Raw genomic sequence first — 16,726 nt, 5'->3', positions numbered from 1 at the left:
GCAACCTCTTCCCCCAATACATTTATGCTTCCCCCCTACTTCACTGTGGGTAGCAGAGAGCCATACTGAAAAGCAGGTCTATTTACCAAACTAACACACAAGGGAACCAATTAATGGAAGCACCGATTGTGCTGGAGAGATGCCTGCGAGTTCCCTTCTGCCCTACACCTGCCAGTCTAGGGGGTATACAAAACACAACGCTTGTGGAAATGGCATTCAGCAGCTGCGGTCCTGACCTGTTTTTGGTAGGGTGACTTCTTCGACATTGGGGACAGGGGAAGGCTCATCCATGTCTTTTGTGAGGTCTTCTTGCTCCTCTTCCCGGTGGCCACGCTTGGATTTGGTGTAGGGAGTGGAAGGCCTGTAGAGGGTGGGGTAAGGGGAGCCGTCCAATAAGCCTTCCCACAGAGATCCCAAATAAGCAGAAAAACCAGGGCGCCATCTCATCACTTATCAACACCTTTGACCAAAAGAGCACAGTGTTTCTCTGTGCAAGTGCTAGCTGCTACAGGGAGGTCCCAACTGCCGATCTCCAAGGGAAAAGACCGGGTGAGAGAGGGGCTCATGGGTTCAATCCCCATGGAATCAAGGGGGAACCCGTCTCAGGAGTGCCGGCACTGTGTGAACGCAGTCCTGGGTCTACTGCAATAGTTGCAGTTTATCACCCAATACGAGAGGTAAATTTTGATCCAGTATTTTACCTAGAGTAATTCTAGCACTTTAGAATGGACTATATTATATTAAAAAAAAATTCCTCCCCCCTTCTTCTTTCGTTACAGCTCTAGATAAAACACCAGGAGCGTTGCGTGATTGGTTTCCATGTGTGTGCGTGTGTTTGATCATAAATTGTTTACAATTGACCACTGAGGCCGAAACGCGTCTGGTCGGTTTTCACTGTACCTTGGTCTATTTGTGTTGGTCATTGCACTGTACCATCATCTGTGTCTTGAGATGTTTTAGCAAGTTTTAGTAGCAAGTTTTAGTGTGTGTGTGTGTGTGTGCGCGTGCGTGCGTGTGTGTGTGGGGCCTGCCATTCAGGCCTTATGTTTTAAACTTGTTTTTATTCACATTGGTGCACATCTATAATAAATACTTTTTAATATTTTATATATATATATATATATATATATATATATACACACTCTCTCTCTCTCTCTCTCTCTCTCTCTTTTAGGTTATTACTTAACCCCTTTTGTTCCCCTGCTTGTTTGGGCTGAGTTTGTGGGGTTTCCCCCCACCCCCCTTTTTTTCCTTCCTTGCTGGTGCTGTCTAAACCAGTACTTGGGGCTGGTACAATAAAGCAAGGGGTCACCAGATACACTGGGAACCGTGGGGCGGAGGGCAATCTAAACTCCCCTCTGTCTGGAGATCAGGAGGCGGGGCCACCGGCCACGTGACCATTTTTGCCGAGGGCGATTTAAACTTTAAAAAACTCCCCCCTTGTTCCAGATGACCCAAAGTGACGTCATTGTGCAGTCCTGAGTCCCACCACCTCTTTTCCCAGAAAAAAAAGCCTTGGCTAGTTCTCTCTCAAGAGTCCTCACCCTTTCTTGGCATTCTTCTTTTTAGCTTCTGGAGTAGGTGAAGGGGAGGGAGAACGCTTCCTTTTCTTATAGTTCCCTCCTTTCTTGTCTCGCCGGTCTGAGTCGGGGCTGTTCACCTAGAGAGGGGGGGGGAGGGAAGCATTCCACACTCGCAGTCCTGACCAGCTGCGGTGGAGGAAGCCAAGAGCCGAAGCTTCTCGGGGCTCCATGTCTCACCTCTGCATGAGGATGGAGTTGGGCAGCTGAGGTTTTAGAAGGTCAATAGCCTGAGAGGCAACACACACAACCAACAGCCTCACATGATGTATCTTTTACTGGTTTGTGCCATTCCAGATGGAAGGCAATTCCTGAGCACTCCCTAGTATGACAAAACAGAACACTGGCTTCACTGTTAATGTTTCTTCTCCTCAGTGGATGGAGTGTGCTTCAGTGCGGCTGACTTCTCCAACTTCCTACATGGGCAGGTCATTTAAATTAGACAGGTGGGTTATCCTTTCTGGGGCAAAGGGCCCACTCGCAGTTTTGGAACATAAGAGCAGAACCAAATGATTATTTAAAAAGTTTAAACTGCATACTACATTGTCAACAAAAACTGACACTGAACCCCTTAACTGAATCAGCAGTTTTACAAAAGAATAACAGAGGGAACGACGTCTCTGGAGCCTGGGGGAACTAGAGCCTAATCACATTATCCTAACCAGGGCTTTTTTTCAGCCGGAACATTGTGGAACGGAGTTCCACCACCTCTTGAAAATGGTCACATGGCTGGTGGCCCCGCCCCCTGATCTCCAGACAGAGGGGAGTTGAGATTGCCCTCCGCGCTGTGCGGAGGGCAATCTCAACTCCCCTCTGTCTGGAGATCAGGGGGCGGGGCCACCAGCCATGTGACCATTTTCTGCAAGGGCAACTCACTGAGTTCCACCACCTCTTTCCCCAGAAAAAAAGCCCTGATCCTAACTCTGCTAAAAGCAAGAAATCCTGGCCCATATGCTCCACTCCATGATGACAAGAAAAATTCATGGTAAACCCAATGTTCCTTTCTCTACTGGTGAAGGAAGGGTATCCTGGTGAAGGAAGTTAAACAGCGGCAGCCGCATCCAGGCAGGAAACTTCGCAGCTGGAGACCAGCGAGGAAAAACCTGCTGGCGCATGAGAGGAGGCAGAAGTGTCCAGCTGCGAAGGAAGAGCCAGGCACCCAACTGGCGGCTCTGTAGATCTCTTCCAACAAGACACTGACACAGAAGCTACAGGAGCTGCAGCACCTCCCAACCACATAGACAAAAGGGGTAAGAATCTCTAATGGACAGGGGAAAAGGAGGCACTGAATGCCAGAGGTCAGAAAGGAATATGGCTGTAATGCAAAATAGCACAATGATATATTTACCAATGTATAAAAACATCATACTATAGTAAGATATATACAATAAGGAATTGACAAGCTACATACAACAACAAAATTACTGCAATAGGACATCTCCTATAAAGAACTGACAAGCTACAAAGGTCATTCAACAAGACAGGATGCCGGCTACATTCCTGTTTCGATGTGTAAAACTTCATCGGTTATAAGCAACCTTGTAAAAGTAATTTTGAAGACAAAAATTCAAAAGATAAACGTCCTGGCTTCAATCTTCATTTGTCATGAATGACTTTACATTTGTAGGAAACCTATTATAAACATTTGTAGCTAGACAATGAATTTTAACAATTGAAATAATTTATTATACCAGAGACTCAAAAAACAATTCATACTATGTGATTTCAAGGACAACCAGTAAAATGATTTATAAACATATCAGTTCAATGAAAACGTTATATATGAAATGAGAAGTATGATAACTTACAATGTAGCTCATATACAAAAGGCAACTTGTAAATATTACGTGCACGTGAAAAAGAAAATTGCTTCAGAGGGAATAAGAAAGGAAAGACACAGCTGCCATAAATGAGCAAAGCTACAGAGGAGTTAATTCTTCATTGTATATGTTCTATTGCAGTAATTTTACCTCTTTGTAGCTTGTCAATTCCTTATTGTAGGTATCTTATTATAGTATGATGTTTTTATAAATCTGTAAATATATCATTGTGCTATTTTGCATTATAAGTATATTCCTTTCTGACCTCTGACATTTAGTGCTTCCTTTTTTATCTGTTCAGCACCTCCCAAACCCCAAAATGGGCTGCAGCCCCAAAGATGCAGATAAACATTTGGATCCACCTGAGCATCGCCACAGATAGGATTTCTGCTCGGGAACCATAACTGCCTTGCCCGCCCCCTCCCACTGTACACCAAAATGCCTGTCCCCAAATGCTTCTTCCTGGGACTCCAGGGAATTTTGGGCTGCAGTAGCAGGGGGAAGCCTGTAAGTCACGCTTCACGGACAGAACTCTTCCTTCTATGGTGGATTCGAGCCAAACGGCAGACCTCACCCCATATCCAAAAACACACATGCCTTAATGTACCTCCATGCAGAATAGTTAGCTCTTCCCCTGACCAGGAGGCAAAGCAGCCATCTCTCACCTTTGCTATGCCACACGTGGGGTGCCAACCCTAGATAAGCTGTCTTAAGTGGCATGCTCTTCATGCCTTACGCTGCCACCCAACTGAGGGTGCCGCTGCTCAAAAGGCAGACCACTTATTTAGTGGTCAACTGCCAGAATCACCCCACGGCTCTTTGTTGCAATGACTGGAGTCCCTGATGCATCCTCCGGGTCTCATGAAGCCCCAGCCACCTGCTGCTGCAGTACTGCCTCTTTGCCACAGAACGATTGTGGGAGCAGCTGCCTGCTTAGTGCAGCAACAGGCCAGCAAAGAAGAAGACAGAAATCCAGCTTTTCCCCCAGCTTAAAAACTGAGGGAGTAGGGAAAGAATAGATTCTGGAGTCCTCTGACCTTTTTTCCCCTGGGGGAAAAATAAAAGCAGAGTAGTTGTTCTTAAAATCTCCCTGTTGCTTGAGAACAGGCAGGACCAGAACGTGGAGGAAGGACAGCCCTGGCTGATGACACAGCTCCACATACGGAGCAACTGGAGAGAATAATCCCACCCGAGATATCCTCCATTCATTCTGAACACTCAAAGCGAGCACACCATGGGGAAAAATACCAGAATAGTTAGCTCTAAATATGCAGGACATTTTTTCCTTGTTGGACGAACACTCAAAAATTCAACCTCCCACTTGCACCCTGGCATAGCATACTGTACAACAGCACAGATAATGGATATGTAACTGAAGATCACATATACCGGCTTTACTAGCTCAGCCTTCTGTTTTTAGGAACTTTTAAGTTATCCTAGAGATTTCTCCACACTGATGCAGAGAATAAAGTTGCATGTTACCAAGCTGTTTGTGTACTGTAATCAAAGGTTTTCAGATCCCAACACCTGCCTCCCCATGTTTGTAACCATGCCACGTAACAAAATATTCAATGTTCGCTAAATCAAGACTCTATATTCTCGGGATTTTCTTCAACTGCGAAGTGTAACTTATTTTCATTAAGTTATCCTGAGCAGGCATTCTGATTTCAGAAAACAAGGAGAGCCAGTCAGTTTGACCAAAATCCTTCTAGCTTGGCATTTTTTTTCGGAGAGGCCCAGCAACCAGACATTATTTATTATTTGTTACCACATTTCAATAAAAAATTGTCTTCCAACGCAGTTTACATTAATACAGGTACATTATTATACCATAATTACATCCATTACAAAATCATCAAAAAGCGTTCAGGAAGGAAGTCTCAGTAAGGCCTTAGCCCAGGCATCAGAGAGGGGAAGGTTACCTGGCTGCTGCTGCTGCTGCTTCTCCCCCCACTAGCCACAGGGACAGCAGAAGGCAGCGACAGCCTCCCTTCTGCACATCCCTACCTTAGACCCCAATCACATCTCAGAAGTGGGACCAGAACTTGAGGAGCGACTGTTTTCTAAATCCAACCCTGCTCTTTCCCTTTTAGGACCTCCAGTTTCTCTAAAAGAGGCATACCTCATCTGTGAGAGTCTTTGCAGAAATTTTCTTCCTACGGGAGACGGGGTTCTTCTCATCGTTCACCTCGTAGTCTTCTTCATTCATCCACTCATTGAAGGTATCCGTGTCTAGGATCCACTTGGCATGGACCTGGGTACCAGGGGAAAAGAGACCCTCATCACCGGACTCCTCGGGCAGGGAAGGGGAAGAATGCTTTTTCCAATTCTACACTGTAGGCCACCCCTCCCTAAGCCCCTTCCTCCTAGTTGCATTGGAACAGCCACACCGACCCAACCAGAATCCTCCTGGGCTCTTCTGCAGGCCAGCAGTTCCCCCCGCACCTGTCGTGCCATTTCCCCTTTAAGTTGGAGCAAAGGAAGGGCGGGGGGTGCTCCAGCTTAAAAGGAAAAGCCCTGGGAGTCCCACAAGTTGTGCTGAGAAAGAGCAGCATGACATCATACGAAAGCTCCTCGAAACAGCAGGGTTGTGCTGTGTTCCACCTGGAGACATATCCCCAGGTGGAAGAAGCCACTGTTTATAGGTCCTGTTTAATAGACCCGTGCTGGGAGTTTCATGCTGAAACTGAATTCCCAGGCACGCAGACTGACAGGGAAATAGCAGCTCTCGGGGGTCTTTCAGGCTGGGAAAATGGCACGGCGGTCAGCTTAAGACTCTTATTCCTGCATGCCGCAGCCCTGATCTGAATCCCGCTCTCGTGCCTCTGCGAATTCTGTTTCAATACAGAACTGCCAGTGCATTATCTGCTTGACAGGACTCACAGCAAACCCACAAGCACAGTAAAATACAGTCAGGCCCACAGCCTCTTAATTTAGGAGTTTCACAAAAACCCTCTGGAATGGTTTCATAATTTATCTAACGGAACATAGCTCTGATAAAAATATTCTTTAATTGGATGACTGCAGACTGTTATCTGATATATGACTGAATAGTTATTTTACAGAATATTATTACTTAGAAATAGATTTAGAATAGCATGTAATTTAAGTTATAGCCAAGTTGGATGGAAGCTGTTTCTCTCCCCCCCTTTTTGTCACTTTCTTGTGTTTTTTTTTATCTTCTCTGCTTGAGGTGTTAATATATCTGTTTATGGTGTAATATATAAAATAATAAAAAAAAATTTTTTTTTAAAAAACCCTTCTGGACATCCTGGGGTGATCCAATACTAACTTCTGTTTATAGTCAAACACAAAACAAAGATTCAAACATCAAAACAGCTTACCTTTCGGGGCTTCTCCACTGTTGGAGCATCCTCTACAGGGGCCTCAATTTCACTTGCTGGGATCCAAGTGTCATAGCTGGGGAGAAAAGCAGACCATGGTTAAGAAGCCAATTTCCAACTTTATCCGCACACTCTAACCGATGTCAAGAAATGAGTACAGACTGGAGCAAACCAGCCACAAGTTGACTTGTGTAACCCAATCAGAGTAAGATTCAATTAGATCCAGAGTATACTAACTTGTCTTGAGTCTACAAGAGTAGCTAAGAGAAAACAAAGGACATAAATTTGAAAAACAGAAGTACAAAATCCAAACAGACGCATACAAAGAAGCTTTCTTCAAGTTTCATGCTCTAGAATTTTACTTGTATTGAGAGAAATACGGAGGACAGAGAGAGGCCTGGATTCACCCCAAAACTTCCATCAGCAGAGCACAACTTCCTCACATCCCCCCATCTACTGCTGCCCAAAGTGCCCCCCAATGCTGCCAATGGGGGAATTCAAACGGTCTGTGGCAGGAGGGGGAGGACAGGCAACCATCTCCCTCTTTTGGTCTGCAGAAATCCTCTGGGAGATCCCAGTCATTAACACTGGGTCACACTCACCTGTCAGGATAGTAACCCCAGTGCAGAAGAACCTGTTTGTCCCTCTTCATGATGGGCCGAACCCACTCTTCTACAAGAGAAACAAGAAGCAGGTGGATTTTAACAATGACACGGTGAATACTGCTGCATCGTTTAATGTAAAACGTCTCTGTGAGGAAAGGGGAGGGAGTTGTTCTTAATTAATTACATCATGGTGCAGAGCAGAGAGTAAGCACACAGGCAGACATTGCAAGCTGGATGGGTTGCGAAGGCATCTTCACTCAATCAATGCCCACGAACAACATGGAGCAGGAGAAGAGGGGAGTACAATCCTGGCCTTTTCTACTTCTGAGTTTTACTCAGCAGATTTTATTAGAATGCAAACAGGGCAGACTGGGGCACAAATGGATGCCCTCCTTCCTCGCTGTCTTCAACAAACCATCCAGAGAACTACTGATCTCAGTATATTACTGAGATGGAGTTTCCTATTATTATTATTCCTAAAGCACCTAAAATCTACTGGGTAGCGTAAAAGAATAAAATGATAGACAGATCATACCTGTATGCGTACAATCTAAATAAAACAGACAAAGAAGAGATGGAAAGGGAAGCAAATTGTCAATTGCTGTGCTCTGAAAAAATCAAAGTCCTAGAGAAATGCAGATGAAAAGATGAATGAAAAAAAAATGAAACTTCTTGATAAGAATGGAGAGAACTAGCTAGAGAACATTAGACGAGAACGGCAATAAGGGCAGATTCCTCTGTCTGGGCATGGCACACGCTGGTCAAGAGGCCAAAGCCAAGAGCTTTTCATTGTTCAGTGCTAATTCTTCCTCTGAAGGATATTTTCCACACCATTATCGTGGGTACCTAACTCTACAAGCATTCAAAATGACCACTATTTCTCTCTTCCATCTGGCCTTCACTCTACAGCCGAAGCACTTAATTTTAACTCCCCAATCTAACTCATGTCTACCTGGAAGTAAAACTTGATGCAAGAATGTACAAGGTAAACACTGTCAAGAACCTCCAAACATGAAAAGGGGCTATAGATATTATGAACGGTAGTTTACATTTTCTCTTTAAGAGGCTTACGAGGGCAGTGCTTCCATGTCACTGTTTTAAATGCAATCTCTTCCATTCCAACCGTGCATGGATCATTGCTCCTATAAAGTTACTAGAACAAATATCTGCAAGATCAAATGATGAACAGCACCACATTCTAGCCATGATCTCACATGGCGTTATCCAGTGACCTTTCAGACAAGCCAACAGGGTTTAGGTTAAAGACCACTGCTCCACTCAAACAGAGACTGCCACCTCACCTTCCTCCAGGCTACCAGGAACAGGAAAGACAATATGGGAAGCATTGTTCTTATCTTCAGTTACTGTTCCCTGGAAAGAGATCATAACAGCACATAAAGACCAGACCTCTCAGACCTTCTCACAACTGAGGCCTGCCTGGAAGATGGGCCCTTACCTTGACATGGCCAATGTGGCCACCTGGATTCATGGCACAGTAACACAGAGTCTAGACTACTGTAATACACTCTACGTAGGGCTTCCCTCAAAACCGACTTGGAGACTCCAGCTGGTGCAGAATGCCGCAGCTCGTTTACTCTCAGGAGCTAGACGGAACATGCATATCACTCCCATTCTGCCATGAGTTAGCGGGCTCAATTCAAGGTCATGGCTATCACATTCAAAGTCCGGCATGGCCTTGGCCTCTCACATCTGTGCAACTGCCTCTCCCCCTATGTTCAGCCATAGCAGCTTCACTCATCTGGTCAGGGCCTTCTGCAGATAACCACCCTACAGTTGGGAAAAATCAAAAGCTGCCTGCACACACGCTTTCTTTGTGGTAGCCCCTACCTTATGGAATCGCCTGCCAGAGGTGGTCAGGAAAACGCCCACTCTCCTGGCTTTCGGCAAACTATGCAAAACTGGATTATTCAGGATGGTTTTCTATTCTGATTATAGGGCTTTGTCATAAGAAATACCTCAGAAAGATGCCTTGGCAGGGACTAAACACTATGCTACTGGGTACTGCTGTTCATGTAGATATGTGTCTATTAGGGAGTTTCCATGCTGTTAATCATGCCATGTAAATTAGTTATGCTTGGTGTAGAAAGATTTCATCTCTGCGTTCGGCTTTATGCTTGTTTAAAATTTTTCTACTACAATTCCCTATTGTATTTGTTTCTCTGAATGTCCTGTTGTTCATTATTGTACTTTTCAAAATGAATGTCCTAGCTGTTGAATATATTGTATTATCATTTGCACTTTTCTTTCCTTTTCTTTCAAGCTTCTTTGATCCAATGATTTTGAGCAGTGGATAAGGAGTCTTTATTTCTTTAAGGAAAATATGGTGGAGAGACACTTGGGCACAGCCAGCATAGTTCTTGGGTCTCTATCCACCAAAAGATAAAGCAGTTTGGTGTAGTGGTTAAGAGCACGGGACTCTCATCTGGAGAAGTGGGTTTGATTCCCCACTCCTCCACTTGAAGCCAGCTGGGTGACCTTGAGTCAGTCTGAGCTCTCTCAGCCCCACCCACCTCACAGGGTGTTTTGTTGTGGGGATAATAATAGCATACTTTGTAAACCGCTCTGAGTGGGTGTGAAGTCATCCTGAAGGGTGGTATATAAATCAAATGTTGTTGTTGTTGTAGTTGTTATAGTATCGCTGGATACAATGGAAGATAATTTCGTTAAAACAGGGGCCATCCATAATTTGCAGTAAAAGTTACAATGAGGGCATTCCAATATCATATGGGATAGGGAGTCAAACTTTTTTCGAATCACAATTGGAAGAGTCTGTCTGAACAAGGCGAATTACAGTGTCTCCCATATAGGACTGCTGAGGGGGCAGCAATCGGGTGTATAAGCAGGGATGCTCTGCAGTAACGGGGAACTGTTAGATATTTGATGTAGGCTGGAGTGGTTGGAGGTGGAAGGATGCCAAAGAACTGGGTATACTCATATAACTGAGCTAGAGTAATCTAGGTCTTTTATACGTTTCTTGACGATTAGCAGGGATCTGCTTTCCACAGATCTCAATACACCTCATCCTTCGGCAGGCCAAGACTAAATAGTTTCTTGCCTATTTCTTGCATCCGGCAGGAATAAAATTGGTCTTGATTTAGCTCATAAAGCAGAACTCTTTGGGGAGAAAAAGTCCTTTAAATGCATGCAACAGAGTACCTGAAGGGTTGTCATATAGAGGATGGCGCAGAGTTGTTTTCTGCTGCCCCAGAAGGTCAAACCAGAACCAACAGGTTGAAATAAATCAAGTTTTCAGCTAAACTTTAGGTAAAACTTCCTGACAGTTAAAGCGGTCCCTCAGTGAAACAGGCTTCCTCGGGAGGTGGTGGGTTCTCCTCCTTTGGAGGTTTTTAAGCAGAGGCTAGATGGCCATCTGACAGCAATGCTGATTCTGTGAACCTGGGCAGATCATGAGAGGGAGGGCAGGAAGGTTTATATCAGTGCTTCGTTCTCATGGCCCTTTCTTACATGCCCAGGGTAAGGCCGATCGCTACCTTAGGGTCAGGTAACAATTTTCCCCATGCCAGATTGGCTAGGGATCCTGACGGTGTTTTGCCATCTTCTGGGCATGGAGCAGGGGTCACTGGGGGTGTGGGGAGGGGAGGTAGTTGTGAATTTCCTGCATTGTGCGGGGGGGTTGGACTAGATGACCCCAGAGGACCCTTCCAACCCTATGATTCTATGAAGTCGGATGGTGTAATATTGTCAGAAGAGAGTATTTCCTTAAAAAATAGCACCCATTCAGGAGCAGAGATATAGAATGGAGGGCATGGTCTTCTACCCAAACTTCTAGAGGTCAATGACCAAAAAAGGCTGGAATCTTTGTTAATTATTGCAGAGATCCCAGAAGAACTCATGTCCTATATGTATCTCTTTTTTTCCTGTTTACTGTTTTCCTATATTAGCTTTTAAGGTTCAGCAGTTCCCTTGGAACTCTCACCGTATTGTTCCTTCTAAATTCATGGTGTCTGTAATGGATTGTCTCTTTAAAAAATTTGCACTCCCCATCAAACCAACTACTGGGTCTTTTGACTTCTTGACTATCCGAATGTGGCTTAATATGTAGAGGTTCAAAGATGTTGAATAAAGAGTATAACGGAGTAATAAAATCATTCTTTAAATTACTTAAGGAGAGTTTTCCCTCCCATTCCCAACATTCTTTGGAGTCAAGCAGCTTGATCGCTGCCTCCTCAATAGCGGAGAACCATCGAAGGCGGTGTGTAAATGCCTGTTGATCAGCTGGATGGGACAAATGTTTATACTGCAAACGATTTTCCACAAGGGTACAGAGGCTGAGTGGGAATGGGAAATGTTCCTCCCTATATATTCTTCTACACTGACTTTCTCGACTAGATTGAAATGATCTACTGTGATGATAAAGTAATCCATCAAACTGGCCCCCTTGTGACCCACCCCCCAAAAGTCAACTTTTCCATGAATTTCTCTTTGCTTATTTAAGTAACCCTCTTTGTACGGAAAAATCGAACAGTTTGAGACCTGCAGCACTGACTGTCTTATCTTTAGAAAATCTATTATACAGACAGAGGGAGATCACTTCTTCTGGCTCTCAGCCTAGCCATTTTTTACCCAGACACTTGTTGTCTTGGCTGATTCTAGCACTGAGGTCAACTGTAATAAGGATCGGGTAGTTAGAGAACCCATGGGTCAAACTGTCATAAGTTTCCACAAAGGAAGATCGATAGGAGGTCAGTATGTGCCAATTTTGAGTTGGGGAGATATAGATTGATATTGATATAAAGGAAAACTCAGTCAATACTTTCAGAACAGTCAAAATTTGATCCAATGAGGACCCCACTTCCAATCCAGATACTAAAGGCAGATGAAGTGAGTGCGGCTAATTCACCTCTTGGCCTCTCCCTTTTCTCCCCGTTTGAGCCTCCTTAAGAGAAAGTAATATATCCTGGGAAAGTTATGGGATTACTTAAGTCTATTGTATTAAAATATTAAATACTAAAATATTAAATATTAAAATATTAAAAGTAGATAAAGAGTTAACTTCTGGGAAGAAGCCTTTGGTCTCCCAGCCAGCTACATTCCGACTTAATATTTTTATATTACTAGAGGGGTATTGTCATTGGCTATCAGAAGTGGCATTTTCAATCTGGCCGGCAGAAAAGGCAACATTTAGGTTTACAGAAGGTATCTGAATTTTGGGTTCAAGCGGGATTAGGGCTGAAGGGCCCTGATGATGAGACACAGTGAAAGTGTTTCTTTACAAGGAAGAGAATAATCCCCCCATGGGGTTGTGAAGGGGGTGGTTCCCCCTTCTCCTGATTTCCTTATAGGTTGTTTACTTATCTCTCCTTGGGAGTTTCTGTATGGCGGTGATGTATGAAGTTCTGCACTCTTACTGTTGTTTTTGTCATTTTGGTGGATTTAGTTGCATTTCTTTGTTGAACTTTAATCGAGTGATCGTGTAATTGTTCAAATCTCTTGATGATATCACTTTGCTCTTCAAGAGGGAGGGCCTCGAAAGAGTTTAAGAAGCTTTCACTTGGGTCCTGTGTTTTCACTTGCACTGTGTAATTTGCCTTGGATCTCAGTGAAAAGGAAGACTAACAAAAACCACAACAACAATAAAAAATCTTGTTTCTAGGAAGGGATGCCTTACAATGAGGCAGGGTACAGGATAATAGCTAGGCAGAAAGGCCCATGTATCCAGTTTAAAAATCCACTTTCTCAGTCATCAAGAGCTTCCCTGCCTGCAAGTTAATAGCCGCTGAATCCTGTGGTGGGTTTAATATAATACAAGCAAGACACACTGGGGCACAAAAGGATGCCCTTTTCCTTTGTTGCCCCTCAGCCTTATCCCTCTTGGAATTCCACTTTTCTCACATCCTTCTTCTCCATGAAACCTTTACAGCACCTCAGTCGTTCTCCCCAATCAAACCAACGCCTATACCTGAGTAAACGCAACACTTTCTTACTCAGATTCAAAAGGTGAAGGGGATAGTGAAATCATAGGCTGGTCTATAAGCCGGGGTTATGCCTTGCAACATTTTAATAGTATTTTTAAAAGTAAGCGGGAAACACCAGGAAGCCCCACACAAGTGGACAAGTTAAACAAGAACACATATAAACTGCCTGAGGGGCCTTCCCTGGGAGTTTTCGGAACTGTTTAAAAGAGATCATCTTGAACTGTAAACAGATATACAACTCTTATTATTATTAGTCTCAAAGTAAACAAGCATCCGTTTCAGTTACGAATACTTTTGACACCAAGTCATTGTTGATCTGTTGTCTCACTTACCTGGTGCCGTTTGATGATGTCTTTCAGTTTCGCTTGCAATTTAGGGTCGATGTCTGGATGCAAAAAGATGTTAGGTCGTGAGAGGCAATTGTTCTGGAAGATGAACAAACAGGACAAATGAACACCTGGTAGGCAAAAGTAAGAATTTCTGTATAGGGATGGAAATCGCATTACCTGCACTAGAGATTTTTCAATGGTCATGAACATCTCCACATTGCGATCCATCCGGGATGGATTCTGGAAATCGAAACGCCGCCTTATTGGAAGAAAAGAGTGACCTTCATGAAAGTCACAGTTCGCATCTCCTAGATCAGCTATTCTACAAAGTTTGCTTCAAGAGAAGACGTGCTGCAAAGCCTAATGTCTGCCCCTGGGTAAGGATGGAGAGCAGCACCAAGCACCCTGGATTCAGGTTCATCTTGGGAGGCAGGGGACATTACGACGAGCCCTCCCTATTCATGTCCTTGTCTCCGGATGGTTTTTTGGCTGCTACGTACAGCAACAACTGTCAGTTTCCTCTTACTTCTTCCCACTTAACATTACCTGTTACAATGACACCGTCTCACTACCGCTCTTTTGACAGCTGTGTAGAGGTTCATATATTGTGAGCCGCTAGAGGGACGTGTCAAGTACACGCTGGTTTACTAAAAGCAGTAAAAACAGATTGCTTCTCTGCAAGTCATGGTTTTTTTAGTGGTCGTTTGAGCATGTACACTGATGGGCATTGCAACTTGCACACAGCCCCAATTTGGAAACTTCTAAAGCATCTTTTAGGTACAATAATCCTTTCCCTCCCTTGGAAGCACAATCTCAACAGCACATGCCCCCATGGGAGAGGGGTCACTGCTTCTTGCGCAGTTCTTCCAAAAAGTAATGCTCCTGCAGCAAGCTAAAATCACCTGCTGCTGGAAGAGAGGATATGTTGGGTGAATGAACAGATGACCATGACCACTCGAGGAACACCAGTTACAGGGGCTTCCTCTTTGTGGTCTCAATGGATCACACTGGCAGATAATGCCTAAGCAAGCTGACCCACTTGGAGGTGGGTCCATATCAAGAGAGCACCGAGTAACACCCTATTAAATGACACCTCTGCTTTTGCTCCAATGTCTAGGGTGCAATGCCTCTCAAAGGCGGAAGGCTCCATCTAGGGGGCCGCTCTGCAGTAGGGGTGAAAGATCCGGGGCCAGGAACTGGCGAAAAAGCTGGATTTATGACAATCCGGCATAATCTGGCTTTCCTGATTCCCCGGGGTGAACTTCAGAACAGCTCCAGATTATCTAGCCATAGGCAGTTGTAGGCAGCTACAACAGGCAGCCACCGCAAGCAGAGAGTGAGAGGGGCAGCCAAGCCGAGCCTAGCTTGGTGCCACGGCAATGGAGCAGCCCAAGCCTGGTGAGCCAGGGAGGAAGCAGCAGGCAGAGCGGATGCCCATTCCATCCTGTCCCTCCCTCCCCTGAGCTCCAAAACAGCCCCTTCAAGCAGCTGCCACCCACTGCCCTTTAAACTCTGCAGCTTGGCAATTTATTTATTTATTATTTTATGACTTTAAATTTTTATTCCGCCCTCCCTGCACAGGCAGGCTCAGGGTGGGTTACATCAAGAGAGGCATCTAGGATCACCCCCAAACTCCTGACCTTCAGAACTGGCGTAAGTAATGAGGGTCAGAAGCCGGAGTCCCGAATTCATGTGCCCACGACTCAAGTACGGGACCTCCATCTTTGTGGGATTTAATTTCATCCGACTCTGCTGCAACCATCCAGTCACGGCTTCAAAAACATGTTCCAGGACATCCAGGGCTGAGCCAGGCTGGCCGTCCATCAACAAATATAACTGGCCGTCATCAGCAAGCCTCGCCTCCCCCCTTTCTTTACTAAAGGGATCTTCTATGGGATTCCCTGGTTTGACACTGAGATTCTCTAACAGTAAGTGTGCAAGGGAGTTATGTTGAATCAGAAAACCCCAGGCTGGAAGGGGGGGGGGGATCATGGCGTTTAAATGGCTTGGAAATGTTTCCACCATAGGAAACAATGGAGAGTGGCTGTGGGCGGCTTGTTCAGGAGCCCACAGAATTGGACTCTGGGATTCAATCCTCCTGAAATTTGAGGGGTCTTTAGGGGCAGTACGGAGCAGAATCCCCTCCAAATTTGGTGGAATTGGCTCCAGAATATTATTCCTCTTAGAGACTAATGGCTGGTTAAAGCTGGGATTCTCCAACCCGGATCAGAGACTATGACCCGAATTTCAGAAATCCCAGGTTTGTTTGTTTTTTAATGAAACCCAGATTCAGATCACCTGGATGTTTTTGGATGCACGGCCCTACTCTGCAGAGGATCCTTCTGTTAAAGAGCGAAAATGCAGCAACGGCTCTCACGGAATAAATTCTGACTGTATTTGACGGGCCAGCTAATAGCAAAGCTTGATGACAGACGGGATCAAATGGTTGAATTGCTGGGATAAGGCTTTGGCCATCAGTCACTGATGGGCCAGGAAAAGAGTCCAAAGCCTAGTCTAATACATCCGAGTCTGAGGCATGGTTTTCCTCCTTTGAATCAAGAGGAAGAGGTGACGGTGCCGCTTTTCCTCCTGTGGGTTGTTAGGTTCAAAACGGGCAGAGTCAGTGGAGGTTCCTTGGCGTCTAAGGTCTCTAGACACGTACAGCAAGCACTGGTACTCGTGCAACTGATATGGGTGCAGACAGACGAGCAGCGCACTACACACGGAGGGCAAAGGTTCTGCAGTTGGTCCTGAAGGAGGAGCAAGTGCCACTAGTGGCAGAAGAGAGACTGCAGCCAATGAGATCAAGAGTAGGTGTTAATGGTGATGCAACCAAGTCCACTGTGAGTGCTGATGTTCAAAGCTTGCAAAGGTGCAGGCTGAACAAAGCCAGGAGGAGGCTGCTGTGTGCTGATCCTAGTTGCTCCAGTAATGGTCTGTGCGCTCCTAACAGTAAAGAGAGACTGGTCGAAACCAATCCCAAGGATTCAGATCATATGACACTGAGGCAGTCGGTGATGGAGCCTGGCAATGAATGCCTCGAAGAGCTGGGGTATCATTAACAGGATGACAGCCTCTCCCCAGAAGGCAG

The 16,726-nt window shown here is 45.0% G+C and overlaps 1 protein-coding gene across 9 annotated transcripts in view; it reads right to left on the bottom strand.

Moving 5' to 3' along the window:
- Nucleotides 1-16,726, bottom strand: part of SMARCC2 (SWI/SNF related, matrix associated, actin dependent regulator of chromatin subfamily c member 2) — a 48,018-nt gene that overhangs the window by 23,293 nt on the left and 7,999 nt on the right. For 6 of the 9 annotated variants that reach the window (XM_054975837.1, XM_054975846.1, XM_054975840.1 and 3 more), the window contains exons 4-12: nt 13,813-13,894; nt 13,639-13,731; nt 8,651-8,720; nt 7,885-7,899; nt 7,347-7,416; nt 6,745-6,820; nt 5,523-5,654; nt 1,545-1,660; nt 237-361 (exon numbers count right to left, since the gene is read on the bottom strand). In XM_054975837.1, the coding sequence (XP_054831812.1) occupies nt 237-361; nt 1,545-1,660; nt 5,523-5,654; nt 6,745-6,820; nt 7,347-7,416; nt 7,885-7,899; nt 8,651-8,720; nt 13,639-13,731; nt 13,813-13,894 (779 nt within the window). The remainder of the gene's footprint in view (nt 1-236; nt 362-1,544; nt 1,661-5,522; nt 5,655-6,744; nt 6,821-7,346; nt 7,417-7,884; nt 7,900-8,650; nt 8,721-13,638; nt 13,732-13,812; nt 13,895-16,726) is intronic. The other 3 variants (XM_054975842.1, XM_054975844.1, XM_054975845.1) reach the window with 1 other exon arrangement.

The sequence above is a fragment of the Eublepharis macularius genome, chromosome 4, assembly GCF_028583425.1.
Source record: "Eublepharis macularius isolate TG4126 chromosome 4, MPM_Emac_v1.0, whole genome shotgun sequence".
Lineage (NCBI taxonomy): Eukaryota > Metazoa > Chordata > Lepidosauria > Squamata > Eublepharidae > Eublepharis > Eublepharis macularius.
This window is presented reverse-complemented; position numbering and strand designations above follow the sequence as displayed.